Source organism: Orcinus orca, chromosome 21, assembly GCF_937001465.1.
Source record: "Orcinus orca chromosome 21, mOrcOrc1.1, whole genome shotgun sequence".
NCBI lineage: Eukaryota > Metazoa > Chordata > Mammalia > Artiodactyla > Delphinidae > Orcinus > Orcinus orca.
In genome coordinates, this window is record NC_064579.1 from 3016850 (window position 1) to 3035145 (window position 18296).

Sequence of the window (18296 nt, forward strand, 5' to 3'; positions counted from 1 at the left end):
CACAGTGCTCCCTGTGAAGGCATCTGGCCACTGCAGGCAATGCCATTCAGAGTTCAAGAACTTCCAAGAAAATCGCCCTGTTCCCAACTAGCTCCTAACACTTCATGCAAGGCTGGTCACCAAGCTGGCCTCAGTTTCCTCATCTGTCAAATGGGGGAAGGGATTAAGCGATTGCAAAAGTCTCTTCAGTTTGTCATCCTGGGAGTCCTGAACACAAATGCCTTTGTCAAGCTTGGCGATAAATAAGAATAAAATTATTTACTGCAGGTTTTCCTCCTCACAAGTTCCCATCATTGGTGGGGGGTCGGGGGGTGGCCAAATCACAGTCACAGGGTCCTAGGGGCACTCCCCGCCCTCACTCTGATTCCTCACTCCCCGCCCTCACTCTGATTGTGAAGCTTCTCTCTCAGCATCAGAAAAGACATCCAGGCCAAGGGACCAGCCATGGCTGTGCACTGGCCTCGCCCAGAGGGTTTTGTAAAGCACAGATTCAGGATCACAAATGCCTAGGTGATTTCCTGCAGCAACACTGGGAACTGGAGCTGTTTCCCAAATGGTTGTGATGGGCAGCTTCGGAGCGCAGCCAATTCAGACCGATAAGAAATTTTCTCGTTTTTAATCCAAACTTCCAGAAAAACAAGGTCCACAGCCTTGTTGGGGTCTTTCTTGTGTTAACCTACGTCATCTACGCTACAGGGTCATGGCCAATTCCAGCCCGAGCAGATAACAGCAGCATGGGGAGAGCCGGCTCTCTGTGAGAGGGGAGCCTCCCCTCAGCCTGGGTGACCATGGGCTGGTCAGAAGCGGCTTTGGGACCGCCAGGCGGAGGAGGGACAGAAGTCCATCTGTCAGGCAGCCGCTGTTTCTCCTGTCATTTTGCATGTCCGGACCAGCGACATGCTGATTACCATTTTTAAAAAAACTGCAGGAAAGGATGCTGTTCCGTGCAGAAATGACCCAAGTTATTTACTGCATTTTCCCTGTTGGTAAAACAGGAGAGAGACCCCAGTAGAGCCTTGTATGTTGTAAAAATTCATTAGGAAGAGAAAGTCATATGGGTGCTCGGCGATTCAACCTAGTCTCATCCGTCAAATATTTACTGAACACCAACCTAGAGTCCGGCACAGGCGCCGCCACTGAATCAGCGGCCATCTCAGTCATCAGAGGTTTCCATCCCAGGTGCCCAGCCAGGCAGAACATGACAGAGGCACAAATGAGTCCTCAGAGGAGGAGAAAGGGAGGACAGAGGGATCAGGGAAGGCTGCCCAGAGGCAGAGGCAGAGTCAGAGCCAGGAAACACCCACAGCCAGCACTCCCAGAGATGCCCCACTCCCACCCCCTGCCCCAGGCTGCCGGGCAGGTTCCCACCCCCAGGCTCTCAGGCCCCAAAGTCCAGCCTCCCCACTTACCCGGCCCAGCACGGAGGAGGGAAGCGAAGCATCGTGTCCAGACTGCACACTCCCCCAGAGGCTTGGGCATGTGCACAGAAAGGGGCCTGGACACCTCAGAACAGCATCCCCTGAGCCCGCAGGGGGGGCCCCCCCCAGAGCGCTTTTTCCTAGATGCTTACTTGGGGGACCAGGAGCTGGTGGACCCTCTGAGAATGAACATAGGTTCCAGAGCACTCTCTCTTTTCTTTCTCCCCCTCTCTCTCCCCACACCCCCCCATCTCTCTCTCTCTCTCTCTCTCTCTCTCTCTGGCGCGCGCGCGCGCGTGCACACACACACACACACACACACACACACACACACACACGCTGGCTGATTTTACAGTCAATCTTTCAAAGTGCAATTTGTCTAGGAAAAGCCAATGTGAGGCCCGTGAGGGTTTCCACCAATGGCGACGCGGCTCGAGCAGCTCAGCCAGTCTCGGGTCTGTATTCTAATGGGCCCCATCTTTATCAGGGAAATGTTGCTTCTCTGAACTTGAAACTTCTCATGGAGGATCCCTAGACTCTGAGGCAGAGAAGGGGCCTGAGCTGAGGCGGGGGGAGCCACCTCTCCCCAGGCCCGGCGGGGACAGAGGGCTCGCACCTGCCCTGGGAGCACCTGACTTCCCGCGGCTGACGTGGTCGCGGCCCCGGGCAAGGGCTGGGCTGGATGCCTGGGTGGGAGGGCGGCCTGGGGCTCGGGCAGCTTTGACCCTCCGGAGCTGCCATGGGATTCTGGGCCGGAGCTCGGGGGCTCTAGGGGTCTGGATTTGGGTTTCCCTCCTCCCCTTGGCCCTTTGGCGGGGCCATGGAGTCCAACCTGCAGGGCCCGTTCCTGCTGAACAACGCGCCGCTGGCTCAGTTCTCGGAGGTGAAGGCCCCTGTGTGCCAGTACTCCGTGCAGAACTCCTTCTACAAGCTCAGCCCCCAGGGGCTGGGCCCCCAGCTGCCCGCCGGGACCCCGCACGGGATCACGGACATCCTCAGCCGGCCCGTGGCCGCGCCGAACAGCAGCCTCCTCTCCGGCTACCCCCACGTGGCCGGCTTCGGTGGGCTCGGCTCCCAGGGGGTCTACTACGGTCCCCAGGTGGGGAATTTCTCCAAGGCGGGGAACGAGTACCCCACCCGGACCCGGAACTGCTGGGCGGACACGGGCCAGGACTGGCGAGGTGGGCGGCCGTGCGGCAACAGTGAGTACGGGGAGGGGGGGTGACGGGGGACGGGAACGGATGCTCACAGGGGTCCTCGGCCGCCATCCGACAGCCTGGGGCAGACCCCAGGGTCCGGCCCTCCACCTGGTGCAGCACAGGCTTCTCCCCTCCCCCTCCCACCCCGGCTTCTCCCGGATGGGCGTCTTGACCCCCGCCCTCACTCCTCACCAGCTGCCCTCCTGGGGAAGCCGGGGTCCCAGGAGACCACACGGCTCACCCCCACCCTGTGTACGGTCCTGCTCACCTTCCGTCTCCCGCCCAGAGCCCGTGTCACCACTTCGTCCAAGCAGGCAAATGCCGTCCCCAGCGAGAATCTGCCACTGCATCACCTTCCCAGAGCCCCCCGCGTGCGCCGGCAGCACTCAGGGACACAGAATGTACCCTGAGCCCATCTCGGTCCCGCTGCCATCAAGGGGGCCTGCTTCCCTCCTCGGGGTTTTTGTACCACCCAGCCTCCGCAAGCAGCTGCTGAGTCCAGCCCCACTGGGCCCTCACTGTCGGGGGGCCTCACCCACCCATCCCCAAACCATGGTCTTCAGAGAGTTGGTCCGGGGCCCCCAGGATGCCAGTCAGACCTGGAGAAGGTGGCAGGTCGTGCACAGGCAGGGGAGCGTCACCCGGGAGGCAGGGGGAGGGACAGTGGCTGCAGGAGCCACCCCTGGGCCCGGATCAGGCAGGGGCAGAGGGGGCCTCCACTTCCGTCCCACCTGGGGGCTCCTCCACTGGCACAGGGGCTTGGGGCGGCCCAGGAAAGCCCAAAGCAACCTGCCTTCCGCCCACTATGCTGCTCGGGACCCTCACACCCCTCGTCAGCCTGAAACACGGCGAGTCCCACAGGGGGCCGAGACCTCATCTCTTGGAAGCTATTCTATAACCTGGTTTGTGGGTGCTTTAGGCCTTGAGCTGTCCCTGTCTCTCACTTCCATGTCCCCCTACCCACACGCACCCCGTTTCCACACCCCTGCTCTTCAACCCCGAATGCATGTATACACACAGGGAAGTATCTGAGCCAGTGGCTGGATTAACACAAGGCGGGGGGACTGAGGGTGACAGCCTCTCAGGAGGCCTCATCTCCTTTCTGTGCCTCGGCTTCCTCACCTGCAAAGTGAGGACATGGGGTGTGAGGGTCGGCTGCACTGCACAAGGCCCTGCACGTGGGCATTCTGCTTCCCCTGGTCCCTATCCGCCCCCACCGCCCCCGACGCCGAGCTCCTGAGAGGCTGCCCTGGCCGGGCAGGGGTCAGTTCTTGAGGCTCCGTGTCCGGACTCTCCATGGGGTTGAAGCCACATGACTCCCAGGCCTGGTGGCAGGGGAGAGCAGTAACTTGGAACTTAGGGTTCTAGCTTCCCAAAAACCTGGAAAATGGGATCTCAAGAGCAAGGAAGTGGGGGAACTCCCAGGCCCCTGGGGCCCCGACGGTGTGTGGAAGGTGCTAAGTCCGTTTCTCGGTGACCTGAAGGAACATCCCTGAGACCCAGAGGAAACTCCTACCGCCCCTCGGGCTGTGGCTGCGTCACTGACCTGAAGGAACATCCCTGAGGCCCAGAGGAAACTCCTACCGCCCCTCGGGCTGGGCTGCATCACTGCGTAGTGAGGGCATTACACAAGGAGACCAGTTCCAAGCATCCTCTGGCCCTAATCAGCTGAAGCCTGGGGCAGGCGCCCTCGGGGTCCCCGCCCACCCAGACATGGCGGAGGTGTGCTGCCTGGGTGAGAGGTGCCGCCGCGCCCCTGCAACCTCAGCGGCTTCTCTGTTCGGGCGCTCACCCTGTGGGAGAGGCGGGGCAGGGCTGGCACCCCCAACCCCACGAACCGCACACTTCCTTCCTCCCACCAGCCCCGGACCCCCTGAGCGACAGCATTCACAAGAAGAAGCACACCCGGCCCACCTTCACGGGGCACCAGATCTTTGCCCTGGAGAAGACCTTCGAGCAGACCAAGTACTTGGCGGGTCCCGAGAGGGCGCGGCTGGCATACTCGCTGGGGATGACCGAGTCGCAGGTCAAGGTGAGTGTGTGAGGGACAAGAAGGTGTCTGCCTGGCAGCGAGGAGCCCCACTCTCCTGGCAACCGCAGCTCAGTGGGAGGCCGTCCTGGTGTTTGGGCACCGCCTGCCCACCTAACCCTGGAGACGGTAATAATGACCCTAACGCCAAATGGCTGTCATCTCCTGAGCCCTGTTCTGAGAGCCTTATGTGTAGCAGCCCATTTAAACCTCACAGCAACCTGGCGGTGGGCCTTATTACCCATCTTACAGGTGAAGAAACAATCTCAGCTGAGCCTCTTGCCCCAGGTCACCGGCTGGTAAGTGAGTACCCTGGATTAGAGGGCTCTAACCTCATGCCTTCCCCTCCTCTGCACGTTGAGGCTAGAAGTTTCAAGAGCTGATGGCAGCCTCTGGGCCGGATCAGAGCTGGCTTCAGGCTTGTTCCGTTAGCCAGGCAAACGAGCCCACCTTGGTTCACCAAACTCGAAAGTGAAGATAACTGCCCCCCACACCTGCCCATGAAGTCTGAGCCTCTTTGCTCAGCTCGGGGCAAGGCTGCCTCTCACACTGCACACCTCGGGCCTGAGCTCAGTGGGTAAGGCAGCTTCTGTCCCCTCAGGCTCCCGGGGGGACCCCTGGCAACTCTGAGGCTCACTGTTCCCTGAGGGGCTCTGGCGGGGGGCACCAAAGAAGCAAGCTCTGGGCTATGCTGTAACTGCCCGGCACTGTGACAAGGCGACGGGCTTGAGGGGAGAAGGAAGCACAGGGGCAGCCGGGGACCCTGGCCTGGGCTCCCTCAGGGCGCTGCATCTCCAGACGGCCAACCCCCAGGCAGCTCCCTCCAGCCAACGTTAACTCCCAAGGAGAGGAAGCGCCGAGTCTAAGAGGAAGGCCTTTCCGTACCACTCTGCTTCTTTGGGTCCTTTCTGCACGCTTCTGTCTCCAGTAATGAGCATGTGTTATTTTTGTAGTTGGGGGGCAATGATTCATGAAGCTTAGTGAAGGTCTGTGAGGTTAAAAGCACGTCAACCCCTTCCACCCAAGTACTCAGATGGGAAAGGAGAGGCAGATGCACCGCAGGGAGGCTTGGAGCTAAGACAAAAGGGCTGCTGCACTCACATTTATTTTTATTTTATTGCCCCCCTCAGGAAAAAAAAGTAGTGTGACTATGACAGCCTAGTCCATTGCTGAACCATTTATTTTACGACCAAGATGAGGCGTGGGGGGGGGGGTGGCTTCCCTAGTGGCGCAGTGGTTGAGAGTCCACCTGCCGATGCAGGCGACACGGGTTCGTGCCCCGGTCCGGGAGGATCCCGCATGCCGCAGAGCGGCTGGGCCCGTGAGCCATGGCCGCCGAGCCTGCGCGTCCGGAGCCTGTGCTCCGCAACGGGAGAGACCACAGCAGTGAGAGGCCCGCGTACCGCACACACACACAAAAAAAGATGAGGCTAGGGGGATTCTTGCCACCGAGTGGAGCCGCCCTCCCCAAAGGGGCCCTGTGCACGCTGCATGCCAGCGTGTCCTCAGGGCCCTTCTCCTCCCAGGTGTGGTTCCAGAACCGGAGGACCAAGTGGCGGAAGAAGAGTGCCCTGGAACCCTCGTCCTCCACGCCCCGGGCCTCGGGAGGGGACCGCGCGGCCTCGGAGAATGACGACGACGAGTACAACAAGCCGCTGGACCCCGACTCAGACGACGAGAAGATCCGGCTGCTGCTCCGCAAGCACCGCGCCGCCTTCTCGGTGCTCAGCCTGGGCGCGCACAGCTGACCCCGCCGGCCTCCGCGTCCCCGCGGTTCCCAAAAGGCTAACGGGGGCTGCGGGGGGGGAATGGGGAGGGGGGAGGATGGAGGGGGAGAAGCAGGAGATGGAGGGGAAGAAGGAGGGGGGGAGGAGGCCAGTCTCCTAAGGGAGGAGGGGGCAAAGAGGGAGACGTGAACTTGTCCTGAGACCGGGCACACCTTCCGCCGTCTTGCACTTCTGTGGGCCCAGGCCTGGCCCTGCCAGCTCTGCAGATTCTAACTACACAGGTAGATGAAAAGCGATCAGGCTCTGCGGCCAGGACACTGGCTGTGGGGTCCCAGACACGCCACCGTGGCAGTTGTGGGGGCGGGGGAGCCTTCCCCCAGGGAAACCGTTGGCTCCGGCAAGGGTCTCCCTGTGGGCTGACTGCAGAAGAAGAGCTGGCATGTCCAGGGACCCTCCTCGGACCCTGGCACAGGAAGGATCCCACTTGAGGGGCCAGAGCCCAAAACCTAATCCAGGCGGGAGGAAACCCACCCCAGGGAGGGGAAATGGGTCCCAGCAAAGAAGGAATACCCCTGACACCCAACTCAAGGATCGTGCCCTTGGGAGGAGCTGTCCTCCTGTGATCCCTTCTCCACTCTGCCCTCAGAGGGGATCCCCCAACCCAGGACGGGAAGAGATTAGAAGCGCCCACTGGGGTAAGAGGCAGAGAGAAGGTGGGAAACGCCGGCACCCATGCTGCACCCCAGAGCCTCCCACCTGGGCTCCCCGCGGTGCCCGCCAGTGCACGGACAGGACCCCCAGAGAGAAGGGAGCATCCCGCCGGGGAGGGACTCGGGGCAGGAAGGGACCTCAGAAGCCCCTGTTCCTCCAATGGGGTACCCCTGCAGGAGAGGAGAGGACCTGGTGGGAGGGGCTCGCATGGAACCCACAACCCTCCCTTCCCGGGAGCACCCTGCAGCCTGGCCTTGGAGCTGGTGCTGCGGAGGGCGCTGCCCAGCAGGTGGGAAGGACGGGGGCTGCAGCAGGCGGGGTGGGTGAGGCCCTAGAGGAATGCAGCACAAAAGGCGCCAAGCAGTCGCCCATCTTCACTGGCTTTCAACAAATAAAGGGTAAAAATAAAAGTCCCAGAATCCTCCCCATGGCTCATGTGTTTCCGAAAAACTGTCTGTGGGGTCCCAGGCGAGCCAGCTGCCGGGGGGCCCCTCCAGAGGGCAGCGTCTCTGTCCCCGGGGGACAGGGCTCTGGGAATCAGGAAACCTGCAGGTGTGGGTAAGTCTCGGTGGTATGCGCCAGGCAGCGCCATAGTACAGAAGCCCGAGAGGCGTTCAGCAGGGTCCTTGACCTGTAGGAGCTCATGGCCTCATGGGGGAAATTATCTGTGGGGAATTCGGTACCGTAAGGAAAAGATCCCGGGGCAGAGAATAGCAGCAATGACAACGACTGAACACCTACTAACTCTTCCCACGTGGAAGGCCCGAAGATGTCACATGACCCCACCGGAAACCTGGGAGGAGGGCTTGTCCCTCTTGCATGGATGAGAAAACACAGGCCCAGAAGGTACCTACACCAAGTTCCAGAAGTGGGATGAGGCCCCCTGAGCTGACGCCCAGGCCCTCACGTCTACCGCGAGGGGCAGCGCCTTTTACAGGCCTCTCCTGTAAGACCAGAGGCTGGGACGAGATGTGCTTTCAGGACCTTCCAGCTGTAACCGTCTATGCCAGCTCCAGGAGGCCTCCGAGCTGTGAGAAGCCTGCCCCCTTTGCTGTCCCAGCAAGTCCTTCTGTGGCCCCTTGGGCCCCAAAGGGTGGGAGAATGGGCTGGTGCAGTCGGCCTGGAGCGGGAAGGAGGGTGGGAGGGAGACCCCAGCTCGGGGCCTCTTGGAAACAGCGGCACGAAGGCTTCATCATAACCCTACTGGACCCCGAGGATGGAGGGCCATAGCAAGAAGACATAGGATGCTTCTGAGCTGTGATCCTCATTCCACAATGAGGCCCACACTCGGTCTCTCTCCACGTAAGGTGGGAAGGAAATAAGGACGCACCTGCCTGTGTGCTCCTGGCCACAAGCTGACACGGGGGTCCTGAGCTGCAGCAGGCCGGACGGCCACCTGGGAGGACCCAAGGACCCTCCGGGTACAGCCACAGAGACGAAAAGCTCTGTGAGCCAGACGGGGCCCAGGATTTCCCGAGCACTTTGAGGAGCGTCTGGGGCCTGCTGGCCAGGGGAGGCTTTCAACATAATGCAGGTGCAAAGTCATGAGGCAGGCGTGGGGAGAAGCCAGGGACAAGAAAACTGGGCTCGTTTGCCTTCTTCGTAAGTGTATTACAATCCTAACACTCTATTATAGCTATAATTCTTGCCTGTCTGATTCACATTGTCTGGGGTCAGTATTATATCAAGTGAAGGGAAAATTTTTTCTGCCGAGGAAACATTTGCTGAGCTAAACAAAACTTCCTCCAATGTCCAAGTTCTGGGACACCTGCCACTGGAACCTCTGAGTCAAGGCCTCCAGCCTTCCTGGAGTCCCTCTACCTCACCCCTGCTCCCGAGTATGGGGCCAAGCGAGGAAGAGGCACTGCTCAGGCCTCATCTAGGGACCAGATTCCCAGTTTGAAGGAGGAGAAGAACCACAGGTGAATGGCCCAGATGCCCGAGGGTAATTTGGATAAATTTTGCCCTCTGTGGATGCGTGCACACTCGTGTGTTGTGTGTGTGTGTGTGTGTGTGTGTGTATGTGTGTGTGTGTGTAGCTGGGAGGAACTCAGGACTATTTCACTTCATCCATCATAAAGATATCATAAGTCATAGCACCCCCCTTCTCCTTCTCCATTCCTGGTCACAAAGGGCCTTCTTGTATACGCTGAGTTAAAGAAAACTACACAACTTTAAGAATATTCATGCTTCTGGCAACTTCCCTCTCACCACAGGAGAAACTTTTCTCCTGTGGGATGAATAAAGAGAAAGACGCTCAGCCCTAGGCTCCTGAGAGCGACCGAGTCCTGCCCTGCCAGCAGCCCAGGAGGCTCCCAAGGCAGGCAAGATTCTGCCCCGTCCACAGCCCTCCCGCTTGCGGCTTCCAGTGTAGGAAAGACCTGACGTGTCCCGAGCAGGGCGGGGCTGAAGCTAGGGATGACAGTGTCTTAGCAGGTTCCGAATGGCCATATCCCGATGGCAACAATCAAAGAAAAGAATGGGGACTGAAATCTCACTGCTGGCAATCCCTCCTCCTTCTCAGCCACCCCCAGGATTTGAGCCCAGATACCAGCCAGCCCGAGTCTTTGCCTGAGCATGGCAGAGGGGACTGGGTTCAGTTAGAGCTGGGCTCGAACACTGGCGCCACCACTCTCTGTGTCACTGGGCAAGTGACTTAAACTCTGAGCCTCAGTTTACTCATCTGTAAGATGGGAGTAATTATACATACCTCTCACGGTCTCTGTAAGATCAGAACTCACGAGCATGCGTGGCATATACAGACACCCAACAGTATCTGCTGTGTTATTTCAAGAGGGCTGTGGAGGCCGACAGGCCTGAGTCTGGGTCCCCATGTCACCAAGTAGTCGCTGGGTCACCGTGACCAAGTTAGGTAACCTCTTGAAATCCAGTCTCCTCATCTGTAAAGTGAAGCTGATACGGTTATCAGCAAGACCCAGCAGAAGATGCACTGAAATCACCTGCAAGGTGCAAAAGGGGGCGGGCATTCCCATATCGGCGTGCTCACACCCTCTCCTTCCTTCTGCCAGGAAGCGGCAGAGCCAGTCCAAAGCAGGTCTTCTTCACAGTGGGACAGGCAGGTTCAAAGTCACAGCTACCCATTCCTATAAGTACTCAAGCCCCGGCAGGTCAGCTGCTATCGGGAGGCTATGGAAGGCCTCGTGTGTGACCAGATTCATTTACCTGCCAAAAGCCTGAGGTTCTGGACTCTGGGGCACGGAGTCAAGTCAGATGCTGAGGGCTGGATTCAGTTTGCAGACGTGTTTCTTTGGGGGGGCAGAACGGTGCATTTACAGAAACTTTAGCTGGTCTGTAGGCTGAGCAAGCCTGGTGCCGTGAGTGACCCTCACGATTTCCTGGCACATCCCCGGCCTGGTCCCCACAGGGTCCATCCCCTGCCTGATCCCTGAAGGCATGTGGATCTATACGTCCTGCTCTGAAGCCTCGATCCCTAAGACATGGTCCATGGACGAGCAGCAGCAGCCTCCCCTGGGCACTTGTTAGAAATGCAGACTCTCAGGTCCCATCTCAACCCTCCCGAATCCGACTCTGCGTTTGTAGCCAGATCCCCAGGTGGTTTGTAGGCGCGAGAAGATGGACGGCGGGCATGACCGTGTGAGTGTGTATGGACGACCCTCCTTTTCTCAGAGCACAGAGCCTGGCCCAAATTAGGGGCTCAACAAAAAACTGTTAGATACATAGAGATGCACTGAGCTAAGTTGGGCTTTCTATCCCATCACCAAATGCCCACGGGGACCTGTGCTTCTGCAATCCCCCTTTCTCCTTTGTCAGCCACTGCTAAGAGTTGCCGCCCTGCGTCTCGGCTCTGGGCCTCTCTGAGCCTCGTCCCGCACCTGAGGTGGCCCTGGCCTTGCCTGGGAGGGCTGTGTGTGCCTTGTAGCAGCTGCTTTCTTGTCCCCAGAATGATCTCTCCTTTTGCTCACAGTCAGGTTCCAGCTGTGTTTTACGTGGTTTCAAATGCTATGAATCTACGTACCCAAGGTCAAAACTCCTTGTCTTTCCATTCTAAGGCCAGGGCTGTGTCAGCTGCCAGGTGTATGAGGACCTGCAAGTTACAGAGGACACAAGAGGACTAGATGAGGGCCCTCATCAAAGGCTCCCTGACCAAGGGCACTGCAGCGCACGGTTACAGTGAACACCGTTCTTCTCGGTATGGTTTCTGATGCTTTATAACTGATGGCCAGTGTCCCTGGATGGAGCAGATACGCCACAGCCAGAGAAAATATTCATTTAGGCAGTCTCCTAAGCTTGCCTGACGCTAGGCCGTGTCAGACATACAGCTACCCAGGGCCTTTCCGGGATATTCTGGGGGTGTGTGGCCCTGGAATGTGCCTGGTTAACAAGTGCCCCAGGACTTGGCAGTGGACAGATTTGGCAAATGGTGATCTTAGAAGCCCAACTTGACTTAAATTCACGCTGGCTCTCCCTGAGTTGTTCTGTGACCCACGCTGAATTCTACTTTTCCTTCCTGCCCAGGAGACAAAGACCCACATAGTCAGGGAAGGCAGCAGGGGTGCAAGAAAAGGTGCAAAGGGTCTGGGTCTTCTTCCTCAGGAAGGACAGAGAGATGGCAGGACCCTTCTGGTTTCCTGCTGCCACTGGCATCAGTCCTGTGCCTGTGATAGTATGGAAAGATCTGATACACTCAAACCTCCAAGGGCTCTTGGGAGAGACCCTGCCCTAACTAAGGAATTTGCTAACCCGCTGCCTCTATGTTCTGGAAGAGAAAGCAGCGTTGGCCTTGCAGTTCCAGCGCTGCTTTGGCCGGGGCACCACATGCCACGGTGGAAACAGCCAGGGCAGAGGGCTCTGCAGCCCAGCTGCGGGAAAACTGTAGAGTACTGTGCACTGCCCAGTAAACGGCAGCTTCCCCTCTGCGAGGAGGAAAAGGGCACAGCGCGCTTCTGTGGTTTGGGCTCGCCGGGTGTGGACCCCTGCGGCCTCTGATAAGGCCACCCTGGAGAACAACCTATCTGCCATTTTTTTGATTGATCTTGTGTCGGCAGGCCGACCCACCCCCATCTCCGGGCACGGATGATTGACACCACTCTAAGCCAATCAGTGAATGCCACCTCCCTGGTCACGTGATGGATTGGTCCAGGGATGGGCCCGCGGCTCAGTCCCGACCAATGAGCGAAGGACCAGGTTGCTCTGGGGAGTGCCCGCTTCCCTCTCTACCTGGAGCGCCAAGTGGCCTGGCCATTGGCCTGCCCAGGAAGGGGCCAGCCCGGTGGAAAGAGGATCTGAGAGCGGGACTGAACTGGTGACAGTGTTTCAGCCAAGCCTAGCCTTTTCAGGAGACAAGACACACCCTTTTGTCTTCAGTCTGGTTGAGCTGGGTTTCTATAATTTACAGCTCAAAGAACACTATTGGAGTAAAAAAATGTTTCTTTTACCCCTGTTGTTTGCTTATAGGCTGGCCCTGCCAGGGAGCCTGTAGGGACATGGGGACAGATGGCCAAAGGGGAGCTGCCCTGGGTTCGGGTTTCCCAGCCTGCCTTCCTTGACAGCTGTCCCCGCACTTCCTCTCTTTACTCCCCAGCTCTCCTCTCTCAGCTCTGGCCCCCGGTAATGGACCATCCTTCGTGACAGGAAGGGACTGGGTTAAACCTCCCATCCCCAGCTTTTATTCTTCCAAGCCGTGATCAGATTCCTGATGAGAGCAGCGCCTAGCCCTGGTGGGGAGCCACACTTATGTTGCGGCCGGTGGGTGGCGGCATGTCTGCCGGCTCAGGCTGCCTGGGAGGAGATGGGCGGTCTGTCTGCCCCACCCCCAAGGCTGAGGAAATCCTCCAGAGACCCTAAGAGTCCAGGATTTGGAGTAGCAACTGCCTCCCACCCCCTGCCGTGCCACCCCCTGCTGTGCCACCCCCTGCAGCCTCCTCTATCATCTGTCTTGTGCTGCTCTACTGAGAAGAGTCGAGCTGCAGGCCCCTTCTTGCCATGTTTGAGCTGTGCCGAGTCTACGAGTAACAGAACAGAAGCTGCTCAGATCCAATCTTGTTACCAGTCACTTGCAGGCCCAGGAGCCTTCTGCCCTAAGGGCTCAGAGCATCCTCGGTGGTCCTGATGCTTCTCTCCCAGAAGCCCCACCTTAGATGCCCTGACCTGGCCCCTCCAATACTCTGTCACTCTTCAGAGCAATGAACCAGAGGCTGACCCGACCTTTGACGACAGCTTTGGGGGCAGGTGGGGCGAGGACCCAGTTTGCACAGGTGGGAAGAGAGCTTCAGAGGACGGGGGGGCGGGCTGGGTGGGCTAACCTCCAGCAGAACCCCCTTGGGCAGGACACATTCTTTTTTTTTTTTTTTAATGTTTTGATATGTGGAAATTTTTTTTTTTTACTTTTATTTATTTTTTGGCTGCATTGGGTCTTCGTTGCTGCACACGAGCTTTCTCTAGTTGCGGCGAGCGGGGGCTACTCTTCGTTGTGGTGCACGGGCTTCTCATTGTGGTGGCTTCTCTTGTTGCAAAGCACGGGCTGTAGGTGCGTGGGTTTCAGTAGTTGTGGCACATGGGCTCACTAGTTGCGGCACACGGGCTCTAGAGCGCAGGCTCAGTAGTTGTGGCGCGCGGGTTTAGCTGCTCCGTGGCATGTGGGATCTTCCCAGACCAGGGATTGAACCCGTGTCCCCTGCGTTAGCAGGCGGATTCTTAACCACTGCGTCACCAGGGAAGTCCCCAGGACACATTCTTAAACCAACAGTTGTCTCGTCCTACTCGTTCCAGGGGGAAGGCGGTGATGTTGGCAGTGGTGGAGAGGCTGGTTGCCCCCCACGTAGAGCAGCTTGCCGGCCTCTTTCCCACAGCCAACCCAGAAGGCTCTCATTCAGGGCCCTTCATTAGGCCTCTCTTAGTGGGCAAACACACATCATTAATCTTGGTAAAGTGAGTGAAAGCACATTCACCTGTCCAAGCAGGAGAATTAATGTTGTGTCAATAGGAAACTCGTGTTTACCTCTGGCCTTTATGTCTTCCTTTTGCTATGAACACCCCAGGGTGGGGTGCGGGACCGCCCAGATGCGGGACTGTAGTTAGAAGAGAAAAACAAAACCTCACAGCCCAGGTGCTGGCCGCAGACAAGGGGGTGGTAACAGCAGTGCATCGGGGCAGAGCCTCTCTCCCTGCACCGTGGGCCTAGGGACACATGCTCCCTACCCCGCGGGGACACAGTGGCTGCCAGAGACACCTTTTTCTTTTTCTTCCCAGCACACAAGGCTATGATCTCTCACACCAGCACGGGCTGAATGGGGCCACTGTTTACTGAGCACCTACTAAGTGCCCGGCACTGTGTGTGGTGACTGACCCATATTTCCCAAGAATCCTCCAAAGCAGGTATGCTGCCTTTTTCTCAGATAAAGAAGATACTGCAAGCTGTACAGCAGAAATTAGCACAACATTGTAAATCAACTATACTTCAACTAAATAAATAAATAAATTTTTAAAAAGGGAGGTACTGCAGTGCAGAAAAATGCAATAGGTTAGCCTCGAGGCCACACACGGAGAGCAGGTGGGTTTGAACCCAGGTCCGACTCCAAAGCCAGCATTTCCCCAGTAAGCCTCACACAGGCACTTTCACTGCAGGCGGGATCAGGTACAACGCGTGAGGATAAGTGTAAAGACGGGAAGACTCCAGAAGGCCCTTCTGGGTCGTTCTCCACCGCCCCGCCCCAGGAATGGCTCACTGAGGGAGGGGCAGGGAGCAACCAGGCTGGGCCACTGACTTGAGTGTGAGGGTGTGTGTGTGCCTGTGTGCCCCAGGAAAAGAACCCAAACTGGCCGATAAGATCCCTCCTTTCCAGAGCAAAGCACCAATTAAACACAGGGCAGATGTGAGCAAATAAAGCTGTGGCGTCCGGAGGGAAAATCAATATGAGATTATACGCCCGAGCCCAGTCATATACCAATTAATAAGCACGGGTGCGGCCGGGTGCCGGGGGAGATAAGTCCCCCAGCCACAGGCGGGCGCTGCCTGTACCTGCCCCCGGCTCACATGGGGCTGCAGGCCCTGGCTCCAGAGGGGGCCCCAGACTGAACAGTGAAGGGTCGGGGAAGGAAGCGGGGAAGAAGAGAAAGAGAGCTTCCCTCAGTCAGCTGGGAGTAGAAGGAAGAGGGTGTGATGGGTGAGAGATGCGTGTGAGGGTGGTACCCACTGGAAGGGAACAAGCAACTCAGACCACGCAGACAGGCTGCTTGATACTTCATTTGCCACAGAAGATATAAGGTGCTCGCTTTTGGAAAGTGAGTGGCAAAAAATGGCAAAAATGGGAAAACCGGAAAACAAATTTCTACCCCCAAGAAATGATTTTGGAAGCCCCTGGTTTATTCGGTCCACGTTTTATTTAATTTAGAAAGTACAAAAGAATCTAAAACAGAATGAATATATGTATATGTATAACCGCATGGCTTTGCTGTACACCTGGAACTCACACAGCCTTGTAAATCAACTAGACGCCAATAGAATCTAAATTTAAAATAAATGAATTTTTTAAAAAAGAAAGTACAGCCAAGCAGTTAATCAGGTGATAAAAGACAAGTGGCAAAGGTTTGCCGCACAGGACCGGGTGACCAGCGGGGTGGGGCTGTCCAGAACATTCCATGGACGGACTTCAGGCTCGCTGCGGCTGCCAGGGACAAGGCGGCGTGACCCGCAGCCACCTGCCCCAGAGTTTACCAAGTATAGCAGCGCCGCTGCCCCAGAGAGGTGGCTTTGGCGTCAGCGGGACAAGTTAAAAGTGCTGGGGAAAGGGACCCTGGCTGCGGGCCTGGCGCCCGGCCAGTCGCAAGGGCAGTTACAGATAGCAGAGTCCTTGGGGTCCAGACATGGGGTCCAGAGCGAGCACCGCATCCCCGAAAATTACCAACCCTCTTGGGGAAAGGAGATCCAATGTTGTTCTGGAAGCAGAGAACAAAAGTGGAAGGAAAGATGCAAATCAGTGATGAAACAGGCACCTGCTTCCGTCCTTCCTACCGGAAGCTCCCTGCACCCGGAATACTCCCGGACTCGAGCCCCAGAGGCGGAGGCCCCTCGAGAGTGGGAGTTCTGCGGCCCAAGGGCTGCTGCGTGCCAAAGAAAAACGGAATTTGCTAGCCGAATATTTTTTAGACATTTTGCAAGATGCACGGCCTCCCTGACAATTTTTAATGTACTAACTGCCTGGTCCAGTGAGCTGATTAATTGGTGCTGGAGCGATCAATAAAAACCAGAAAATTAAAACAATTTTAAAGTGATTAAGTAGTTTAACACCTGTCTCCCGTCACGTCAGCACAGGAAGAAAAATAAAGCAGGTGTCGAAGGGGCTCCTGAAGCAAGAGAAAACAGCGCCTGCCTCGGAGAAATGACAGATCACGGCTGGGGGATCAATCCGAGGGCTCGCAGCCCTTCCCGAGCCCGGGAAGGCGCCGCAAGAGCTGGGCGCCCTCGGCCCCCCTGCAGAGCCGCTCCTCAGCTCGGGAGGGTCGCTGTCTGTCCAGACCCCCAAAACAGGGCGGGAGGGGGCGGGGGGGGGGAGCAGAACCTCTTGCCCCAGGGCTCCGGATGGCATCTGATGCGACGGTACCAGCTCACCTCCCGACCCCAGTCCCCGCCCCTCGGCGCTGAGTCTGCAGTACGCGGAGCATTATGTGCAGTGAAGTGCAGTTTGCGGACCCTGGGGTCACAGGTCTCCGGGATCACCGGGTCTTCCATTCTAGAAGCTTCAGGCCTCCACTCTTACTCTCTAGGGAAACAGAGCTTCCCACCGTCCACCGTTCCCCGCCGCCTCCTGCCTGGCTGTGCCTACAGGAGCGGCAGGTGCCTGCCTGGCGCTGGCCAGATGCCCCTCTAACTCCTTGTGCCGACCTCACTCGCCCCCGACCCCCCGCCGTCAGCTGGAACAGAAGCCGGACAGCAGGAGTCACTTCCCTCCCAAGTTAATGTACTTGACTCAGAATCCCCGGAAGGAAACTCACAGAGCGCAAGAAACCCTAAGATGAGTCTTCTCCAGCTGCCCCACTGAAGCCCTAACGCAGAGTTGAATGAGCAAGGACAGGGGAGGGAAGTCGGGGAGAATTAACAAAGGCTAGAAGTGAAGCCCAGGTGAAGCATGGGCCACGTCTCCAGTTTCACCTTGAAAGTGGACTTGAACTGTGCACGTGTGAAGTGCAGAATATACTTACTGTTACTCACGTTCTAGACAGCTGTCCTGTGGCTTTCTGGCCTGGGCTTACCTCTACGCCCCACTAGGGGTGGGTGGGACCAACCCCTAGGGACAGGACCCAAAGCTCCTCCAGGGAGAGGCTGGGCATCTCGGGCAACCCCTCAAAATGGGGCAGAACGGGCCATGCTCCAGGACAGCCGTGTCACCACTCACCTGCCCTGCGCACCTGAATCCTGCCCACCTTCAGGGTCCCCGATGCCGCAGCTGTCACCCCCAAGACCAGGACAGAAAAGGAACTCAAGCAACAAGAGAAACCTTGCAGCAGGTTTAAAATATTAAAATTTTAAAACATCTTAAAATGTGATTTAAACGTTTTATAATAGGTTTAAAAACATTCAAGCCCTCAGCTGAACTTCTTACTAGCCACCCTCGCTTCAGCAGCCCCTTCCCGTTAACACCTGTCACGCTGGTTATGAATGGAAAAGAGGGTGCAGCAGTGGCCTGGATCAGGGCAGGGTTGGGGACGGCCATCAGTCCTAATAAGAGCATTTCCCGGGTCTCATACTTCCCTCCGGGCTGGGAGTTCTGGTTTTGTACCCAGTGGTTGGGCCTCTCTGTACACAAGTCTGTTTGGGGCCATATCAGTCTCAGTGAAAACTTGCCAAATCCTTTACAGCGAATTTTATGCCAATGACAATCTCACCAAAAAAAGACTCCAATCTTCAGCTCTTTAGCCCACTTTCTAAGATAATCCGTATAGCCAGATCTCCACCTAACACATGAACCACCTCTTGGCATTTCCTGCCACAAGATGTGACTTTGGTGATTTGACCAGGGAAGGAAGCTAAGAGGTCCCGCCGTCCAACTTTTCTCATGGATCCCAAACGTCTGTCCGTCCAGGGTGACTACTCCAGGGTGCACGGCGGGTCGCCTGCAGCACGAGGGTCTGTGCTGCCCAGGTGGCAATCGCGGGGGCCCAGCCCCGGCACCTCGCCCCTCTCGGAAGCAAACAGCAAGTTCTTGACTCGGCGCCCCCGGCCTGCAGCTGCTGC

At 57.5% G+C, this 18296-nt stretch overlaps 1 protein-coding gene across 1 annotated transcript; it reads left to right on the top strand.

Annotated features, from left to right (window-relative positions):
* Nucleotides 1-2238: 2238 nt before the first annotated feature.
* NKX6-3 (NK6 homeobox 3) lies at nt 2239-6394 on the top strand. The gene is made up of 3 exons (XM_004285059.1): nt 2239-2620; nt 4480-4649; nt 6173-6394. Exons 1-3 carry the CDS (start codon nt 2239-2241, stop codon nt 6392-6394), a joined length of 774 nt encoding a protein of 257 aa, XP_004285107.1.
* The last annotated feature ends 11902 nt before the right edge of the window (nt 6395-18296 follow it).